We start from the raw sequence: 9345 nt of genomic DNA, 5'->3' as shown, positions 1-9345 counted from the left end.
CCTTTCTCTTATTGAAACGCAAGTGCAACTAACTATGTCTTGCAATCGCCCAACTACTACTGTTTCCAATGCCACGCGTCCGGTTTAGAAACGTGACAAACTGCGCACCCCACAACACACATCATACATGAGCTCTATTTTTGAAATCCATGCGCCACTTGAGCTGGACAGCATACAAAATGTGACCGTCATCAGTAGGTAAGTAAACGCCAAAAAAAACAATATAGATATCCCGATTGCCAGCTGGCGTGGACGCTGACGTGTCAGTCGAACATGATAAGCAGGGAAGGTAATACACGGAAAAGAGGATCATCGACATCAAATGCCGCGTTGAAACACTGTAAGATTTACGCGGTGTAATAATGCCTAAACTCAGGGTTTATTAGGCTCTTACTCGTTTTAGTTCTGAATACCTCTGGTTTTTAACTGTGAGAAGTGAAGGGGAAAGGGCAACCCAGGGAAAAAAATTGGATTTATACATCTGATGGGTTGAAGAATTGCATCTGAATAAGAAAAGAGGTGGTGGTATCCCACTAGGCAAAACCAGAGACCACAGCCAACCACCTGTAAAAAATTTCTGCGGCTGGCAAATGCAGAGTACCGAGGTGGGGCCATTTTGATGTGAAGGAACAGGGAAGGAAGGAATCAATTATGCATGTAAATCAATGGTAATAACTTGGTCCATGCAATCCACCCACCGTTCATTGAAACATTCGCCTCATCCTGTCTCTGTTTCTTCAGGCCCCTACTATTGCTGCCTCTTCTGTATGTTTATCAAAAGGCCTGTCCATTTTTTTTTCTGAGAAATGTCACCTTTTGCAGTATACCCTCCCTGCGCGGATAAGTTTCCATGACGATAGCAGTCCATCATATGGATAGAAGCCCCAGCCAGCCATCGCCAAATTCCGTTAATGTCGAGACGTGTCCCATGTTTCGGAGTATTTCAGAGGTGAAAAGGGAACTGAAGAAGCTAGTGCGTCTTGCTGCCCAAGATGAGGAGGACTGCAGCACTGAGGTCTATGATGAGATCTGTGACAAGGCGCAGGTGTTGAAGAAATATAAATGTCGCAAACCCCAGCCCGCTGCTCCTTCCAAATCCAGATCCTTTTCCGACCAGTTGGATTCCATTCCCGTGCCGGATTGTTTTCAATGTCCTATTTCTGCCGACCTTATGAGAGATCCCGTCATTCTTGCCTCGGGGCAGGTAATTTGTTCTGGCTTGGTGCTCAGAATTTGAAATTTGATTTCACACTTTGTTTAGTTAACATTTTGGAAGATGCATTTCTGCTGCTGGTTTGCCCTTTGTAAACAGTTGTTAATTGGGTCAAATTTAGCAGATCATCTCTGCTTTTCTTAACTTTACCAGCTTTTTCAACATTAGTAAGCAGAATTGCCCTTGGTTAGCTCTGCAATATAGATAATTTGAAGTCTGTTTCCAACTTTTGGCGAAGATTTTCATTTACTTACTAGACTGCTAAGGATTTCCTTGAGAATTTTCTGTATGTATCCATCAAATTCTGTGCACTTAGGTTTCAACCCCCTAACCAAGCTGAGTAGTTGACAATAGTCAGGAGTAAAGCAAACCTTTGGCTTTATTCTTACGGTGTATTGTCACTTTCAGGGTTATTTTGTATCCCTTTCTTCGCCGGCCCCCATGTTCTGCCACAGCTTTCCTGTCTTGATTCTTCCCCTAGTTAATAATGTCCCTATTTGTAATCCCCTTTCATCCCTTGGGAACCAATCAAATCCTTATCATTGCCTGGTATGGCAAGTTCTATGTTTGTATGTGAGTACCTAACATTTTACTCAGCTGTCGACACCTTGGACTGCTTTTGTTTTTACTTATGGCATTATTCAGCTATCTAGGGCTTTTTGTAAGTGATTTTCACAGTTCTAATCTCCCGGCGTTTCAAATTTACAGACATACGACAGGGCTTCTATTCAAGCATGGCTGGACGCAGGGCACCGTACATGTCCGAAGACGCAGGAGTTTCTCCCGAACTTGACATTGACGCCCAATTATCTTGTCCGAACGATGATTGAGCAGTGGTGCCGCTGGCAGGGGCTTCAACTTGAATGTCCGCTCAGAAACCCTAACCCGAACGCAAATGAGAAGGGCAGCGAGGGTATGACGCCGCAGGATCGTGCATATTTGAGTTCACTGGTAGCGAAGCTCTCAGGGGAGCGTCAATCGCAACGGAGAGAAGCTGCCCGGGAGCTCCGAGCTCTAACCAGGAAGAAGTCTTTATACAGGGCTCACCTTGCTCAAGAAGGGAATGCGATACCTGCGTTGATTCCTTTGCTGTTAAGTCCCGATTTAGAGACGCAGGAGCATGCGGTAACGACCCTGTTGAATCTGTCGATTCTCGATACAAACAAGAAGCTCATTGTGGAAGAGGGAGTTTTGCAGCCCATATTGGAGGTTCTCAGAAATGGCAGCATGCCTGCGCGGGAGAATGCGGCGGCGGCTCTGTTCAGCTTGTCTGCGTTGGAGGACAACAAGATTGCGATCGGCGCTTCGGGTGCCATACCTGCGCTGGTGGAGCTTCTGAGAGACGGCAGTCGGAGAGGCAAGACTGATGCAGCCTCTGCAATCTTCAATTTGTGCGTTTCTCAGGGCAACAGGGGAAAATGCGTAAGGGCGGGCGTGGTGCCTGTTTTGCTCAAGTTGATGAAGAATGTGGAGGAAGAGGGCATGTCAATGGCGGATGAGGCGTTGGCCATTCTAGCCTTTATAGCCGGGAACGAGGAAGGAGCTGCTGCCATTCGCAATGCCGGAGCGCTTCCTTTGCTCATCCAATTTATCAAACACAGTTCTGATCGCAACAAAGAGAATGCAGTGGTAATCATCTTTGCACTGTGCTCTAGGTATTCTGCATATTACAAGGAGGTGAAAAGTGCCGAGGAAGGGGATGGATATGTGGCACTGCTAGATCTAAGCATCAGCGGGACATCTAGAGCCAGGCGTAAAGCTTATGCTTTACTAGAGCAGATGAATAAACATGTTTCTGTATAGTTGAATAGAGGTGTACATTGATATATGCTAGAAGAATCTGTACAGGGACAGGGACTGTAAATGAAATTTTGTACTGGCAGCTTTAGAATCAATTACATAAATTGAAGAGGCAATCTATTCAGAGGGCTCGCGCTCGATTCGCTTTCTTCACAAACATTGATATTGTATGGATTGAGGTATTGACAGTAGAGCTATGCATGGATTTTTGAGCAAAGGGGCCCTGTAACAGTACAAATAATATGCAGTCCTGCAAAATAAACCTTATCATGAATGTTGGTCCCATAAACTGCCTCCGAAGAGGAATCTGCTTGCAATGGAAGGTTACAGAAGATTTCAATCCATCAAAAGCATCAGAAAAGACGGAAGAGGAGGCGGGGAGGGTCCCATGGGTGGGACTCTGTCATTCTAAAGATTCGTAAGGTCTCTGGAGGCTTCACATCAATTACTGTAAATGAGCTCATGGAATATTTAAATTTGTTAATATTTATTTATTAAAATTATCTTATTGAAAAGTCTGCAATTGCTGGAATCTTTGAATCCTTTCTGAGGGCCCGTTGATTTTGTATTTCCAACTTTCCCTCGGGGCTTTATCCTTCAAGTATAAATGATCTTATCTACAACGCTGAACAATAATCTAAAATTTTCAGGCAGACAAAATACTCTTTTAAAAATTCTCTTGTCGTTTGCTCAAAACTTGCCACCGAGCTTTCAGAGAAAGATGCCCACTTTTGGACTTTTACTGTTGAACAAGTTTGGTTGCATAACTGCACGATAACTATTTTTAGGGTTAAAATAGCTGGCTGTATTGGACAAAGTTAGTAATTGAATTTAATATCTTCCCTGTGTATGCTGGGGTAATTTTGGTGATTCAGACGACGTTTTTGGGTTGCTCATTTCTTTAATCGATCCATTGTTGTTGTTGTGACTCATTTGTTCAACCGCATTTTACTCTTTTGTTGGTAGGTCTAGATTAGAGATTTTTTGGTAGGTTTTTTTTGTTAGAGTTTCCGTGTCTCATTTTTCTTAATTTATTTTTAATGATAAATTTAGATGTTATTTATTTTTTTGGACAATGGGTGTGTTTTAGGATTTTATTATGAAAGTTCAAAGTTAAGATTTCCTTGGAAGGTTCTTCGGGCTCAGTTTGGATGTGGTTCATTTCTTTTGATAATTTGAGCGATTTACTTGAATTTAGTTGACAAATGGGCGTGCAATTTCTTTTGTGATGGGATAACTCATTTTCTTATTATAATTTGGGTGGCTCAAATCTCTAAAGCTTCAAGCATGACTTCTTCGATGGGTTATTCTCATACAACCCATTTCTAACTATTTTACACATTTCTTTAGTATAGATTATTATAATTGGAGTGTGACATTTATGACTTATAGAATAAAGACTTTTGGGTAACCTAATATTCTTTAGCATACTGATATGGGATCCTGGATTGCTGCTCATTTCTTTAGTGCTTCCTGCAGCATGTTTTCATTATAAAGCTCTGTGTGAAGTAGACTATTTTAAGGAACTCATTATGATAGTTTACTAACTTATATTTCTTCAACATATATCAGCGTTCTCATATATTTGGTCACCGAATTCAGTATTTTTCACCGGGAAATGGACCGATACGATCCATCTCATCACTCGCAATAGAATATTAATATATAACTCTTGACCGGACGGATCGGTTAGAGAGTCGCTTTAATCTTTTGAGAGAGAGAGAGAGAGAGAATCTGGTTTAACGTGACTTGAGTTGGCCAAGTTCAAAGTAAAGTGGATTCTTAAAATGACGCCTCTTAAAGTATGTATAAAAAAAGAGGAGTCGAGTTCTTTCGCTGGGTCCCTCTCGTCCTATATTCGGCTTGTTTTTGGGTGTTGGCTAAGTTTATCTCTCTCCCTCTCTTCAACGCTGGCTTTACATGTTAAACTTAATATTCTTCCCCTTTCCTTAAAGTATATTTGAATTAAATAATAGTTGTCCACACCATCCAAATCAAAGATAAAAAAAGCACAATAGGTAGACCCCAAACTTGTGGTCTATTCAAATAATTGAAAATATAAAATGTGTACGTATTTTGTATTTGAATTTTTAATTAATTAATAAATACACTCAAATGTGATGGACTGGTACATGTTTCCGAAAGTCAGAAGTCCATACTTATTTCTTCTACGCACAAAAATAACACTTCAACTTTATTTTTTTATTTATTGAAAATGCCAAAGTTAAAAAATTTCATAGAAGACAACCAAGGATTGTAAAAAATAAAACATCATCCAAACATAACTTTAACAGGATAGCTAAGAGGAACTACAAAACTGTAAACATCACTAGACATATAAGGGCATTTGGGTGGAACTACAAAACTGTAGAACCATACATATAAGGACAATTGACTGGAAATACAAATTTGTAGCTATAAGCTGAATAAAAAGGTAGCATGATACATAGAATCATCATCCATGACTAAAACAATATAACAACACAGTAGCAAGGCAACAAGATGAATATCATCTAGAAGAGCTAATTGAGCAAGCGAAGCCTAAGCCCTTGAGGAATACATATCTTTTTATCTTCGAGTAGCTAAACCACTTGACGTTTGATGCGTTGAATTTGAAGCTCCATCTTTAAGTTCCTTCTAGAATCCGCCTACAATTGAGAGAACAAAGAGGCGAGAAAAAAACAATGTTAGAGTAAAGCTTTAAAAATACATCTGCTTGACAATTGTTATGATGATTGAAGATAGTTTGGCATCTGTAATTCCATATATGCAATAAGATTACATGTCGGATTTCGTTAGCAATAATGTCATTATGGAGCCCAACACCAAGCAAGGCCTCTTTCCAATTTAGTTTATGTTAAAAAATGACAAAAGAAATCCTGAAGCATAACATTCCATTGTTTCTTAACAAACGTACATCCCTAAAAGATGTGTCTCACATTGTCTTGTTTTTTACAGTAAGGGCAATTAGGGGGTTGAATTGTAATACACTTCAACCTGCCTCAAACGGGCAACTTGGATTGTTATATCTTCCAAGACATTAATTGGGCCTTTGAACTGGATTTTGACTTCTAGATTTGTGCATAAAGTTTTGCCTAGAATTTTTCACTAAATCTGTAATTCCAATTCACATTTAGACGAGACTTCATGGGTAAAGCAGGAAACAATTGCAGATAAACCTTTCTCAAAGGAAATACTAGAAATAGATGTGATGAAAACCAAAGCCAATATTTGAAAAAAATATAGTGAAAAGGAGTACATAGCTTCATAGATAGCTCCAATGGAACCAATGATTGTACAAAAATTACAAACGATTTATACTTGTCACTCAGATTAAAATAAGATTCAACCAAATGCCAAGGTAACCAATTGAGAGTCTACAGAGAAATCTCATAGGTCTCCAACATTATTGATACCTTTTTATACAAAAAATAGGATTGCTTTAAAAAGCTTAGTGCTAGAGGCTGCCCATGATATTGAATATGTTTGTTCCACCAAATAGACGAAGTGGAAAAGTTGAACCCATGCTGAATAGATGAATCTCTCCATTTTAAATGATGGCTTGTATGTTGCTAGGATTTCTAAATTGACTGTAAAGGAGGCGAGGCCTTAAAAGAGAGAAAAAATGAATGAAGAAGTTTATCCAGCCAACCCACAACCTACCATTTGCCTTTGACTAAGGCAAGGTTAACTCTATTTCGCACAAGGATTTTCTATGGTTCATCGCCTTTGGCTGCTCTAACAATCCACTTTGTGGCTAAATATATCCCTTGAGGTTTTGGATCAATTAATCCCAAGCCTCCTTTACATTGTTGGAATCCAAGAACAATGGGAGGGGGGGGGGGGTGAATCAATGTTCTACCTGTTGATGCATTTTTGGCCTTATTAACAAATCTACTTATTAACCAGTATGCATAAAAGAAAGTAACAACAAGTAATAACAGTGCAATCACAAGAATAAACACCATAACACAAAGATTTATACGTGGAAAACCTCAAAGAGGAAAAACCATTGTGGGATTGGTAACCCACAATATCTATTTACTGGCCAAATGAATAAATATTACAATAAGGGCCCGCACATACATGAAGGCCAACAGCCTAGAGCGCACTGCTCATCACAAAAGGAGCCTCGCTCACTATAAACACCAAAATGGAGTTATAAACAAAATTCTGGACTCAGAGAATGCATCTACTATGCTAGATGAGTTCTGGTTCAAGCACTGTTTGTACTGGTTTTCACTGCACCGACATCAACATCAACATGTCCTCCCTTACCGGTAACTTACTTCGCTTTCCAAACCTCTAAACCAATAACCAAGACTGACTATAGACTATTACATTCACATTTAGTCAATCAACATTGTTTGCTTAATATCACATCACTATATATCCCTTCCATACTCAAAATAATCTAATCAGACTGACTTAAATACCTTTCCCAATCATAAACATAAATGCCTTATGTCGGCTTACAACAATATTACAATCTATTTACATGTTGGCCTAGACAAAAATAAATACATTAAACTTCGTGATCAATGTTGCTGATTGTTGCCGTGTAAACCTGTCGGATTATCCTCCTATGTTGACCTCATAAACCAGTTCCTAGTTTGTCGGTTTCCCTTGTCTACCAGTTGCTGGTGGCCAAACAATGAGTACCGGTGAGTATCGGTTAAGTCTCCAACCCAAAATGATCTATGTTGCCATCAATGACAACATAACTAAACCAGATGAGTGTCAATTGCCAACAATCTCCCCCTTTGGCATTGATAGCAACACTCATGCGAAAAATGGATCGTTGAAGTGTTATTTCGGTTCCTCCCAGAAATAGATGACTAAAATTGACCCCGCTCCCCCTGAGATATACATTACTTCTTATGTCCCTTAACATTTTTCACATAAACCTCTCCCCCTTTGACATCAATGATAAAGTTGGGGTACATAAAGAATGAAAGAAAAACTGTGATTATCGGATTTGTATATGCTTGAAAATGTCTGGATAAGCACCCTTCAAATATGCCAAGTAAGTGTCCCAACTGGATTTCAAGGTACTCAAAATTGATGCTAGCCCATTCAACAAATAAGCATGAATTTCTAACTCAGCTAGGTCTACCAGTGTGGGCTTTCCCATATGTTTTATACACTCTCTTTTATGAAGCAATAAGGTATTTAATCGAGGACTAGCTAATCATCTCAACTCTCTAGCCCGTCGGATGATCCTGTCCTTATCCTTCTCCGGGGCTGAAATCTCAGATTCAAAAAGCCAAATTTGATCATCAACGGAGCTGGTCAATGACTCAGTACCATCAAAACTGATTATTAGTTGTTTAATTTTCTCCTTATCCTCCTTTATTTTACTATCTAGGTTTGTTGTTAAATGTGATATGTTAGAGAAAGATCGGTATATATGACTACATTGAATAAGAGCCTCATCAATCCTTTTTAATTCTTTAGTCAGATTAGTCTTATTTGATGCAATCATATTATTAGAAGTCACCAATCTGGCATAATTGTACTTCTTTATTAACTGTTGGTTTGATACATGTTGAAGAGTTTTAAACTCTTTGGAAATGTGCTCTGTCAAACCTTTCAATTTACCAGATGGGCTTCCAATTTGATCTACCTTATACTCTAATGCAAGCTGTTGCAAAACTAGGAAGCCTGCTCAATGACTTGCTTGTCTTTAGACACTTCCTTAACTTCTGAGTTGCAATGAACATTCAAAACTTCTTAGTTGCTCAATATTCTTCTGATCAAAATCAACTTGATCGGATGAGCCAAGTGCCAACAATGAATGACTGTCCAAAATTTTCCTGGAGGATTCAACCTTATGACTTGCATCAGTGGCTTCGCCACTTGGTGCAATAACCTTCTCAGCCTCAACCTCTTCTATATGTACATTTATTGCCCGAGGTTAAATATCCTCAACCTGTTTATTTTTTGTATCCACATCAATGAACCCTATATCCAAAATGTTTTGTTCCGATTCTTATCCTATGCAGTTTGAATGTTATCTACCGGTTTCTCTACATTTTGTATAGGTGGTTTTGCTGGAGGAATATCCTCTGTTATTTTCTGTTCCAAAACCGGTGGATCCATACCTAATATACCCTTGCCCTTTTCATCAACTGATATGTCTTGAAAATCAGACTTAGGAGAGAATATCGGCGGAGTAAAGAAATTAGGTTTATCTACAAAGAATTTTACCCATGCCTCGTGGGTTTCCTTAACGGTTTCATTTAATCTACCTACCATGAGACTCACATGCCAATGTCTATTTTATTTGCATATTCCAGACACTGTTGCATCTGTGATAGCTCCACAAATAG

General features: G+C 39.2%; 1 protein-coding gene across 3 annotated transcripts; it reads left to right on the top strand.

Moving 5' to 3' along the window:
- Positions 1-360: 360 nt before the first annotated feature.
- On the top strand, positions 361-3528 carry LOC131036759 (U-box domain-containing protein 14). 3 transcript variants are annotated; one of them, XM_057968741.2, is made up of 3 exons: positions 361-668; positions 823-1204; positions 1922-3528. In XM_057968741.2, exons 2-3 carry the CDS (start codon positions 851-853, stop codon positions 3014-3016), a joined length of 1449 nt encoding a protein of 482 aa, XP_057824724.1. In that variant the 5' UTR covers positions 361-668; positions 823-850; the 3' UTR covers positions 3017-3528. The 3 variants fall into 3 exon arrangements, with proteins under 3 accessions (XP_057824724.1, XP_057824722.1, XP_057824721.1); XM_057968739.2 differs by having other exon boundaries at positions 361-741; XM_057968738.2 differs by having other exon boundaries at positions 362-1204.
- The last annotated feature ends 5817 nt before the right edge of the window (positions 3529-9345 follow it).

Source organism: Cryptomeria japonica, chromosome 3, assembly GCF_030272615.1.
Source record: "Cryptomeria japonica chromosome 3, Sugi_1.0, whole genome shotgun sequence".
Taxonomy (NCBI): Eukaryota; Viridiplantae; Streptophyta; class Pinopsida; order Cupressales; family Cupressaceae; genus Cryptomeria; species Cryptomeria japonica.
The sequence above is the reverse complement of the archived record's forward strand: the minus strand, read 5'-3'. Positions and strand labels throughout refer to the sequence as shown.

Excerpts from the sequence above, each read along its gene's own strand:
- LOC131036759 (XM_057968741.2), top strand. The coding sequence starts at position 851 with ATGACGATAGCAGTCCATCATATGGATAGAAGCCCCAGCCAGCCATCG. Across the intron at positions 1,205-1,921 it reads TCATTCTTGCCTCGGGGCAG|ACATACGACAGGGCTTCTAT; the intron begins GTAATTTGTTCT and ends TCAAATTTACAG.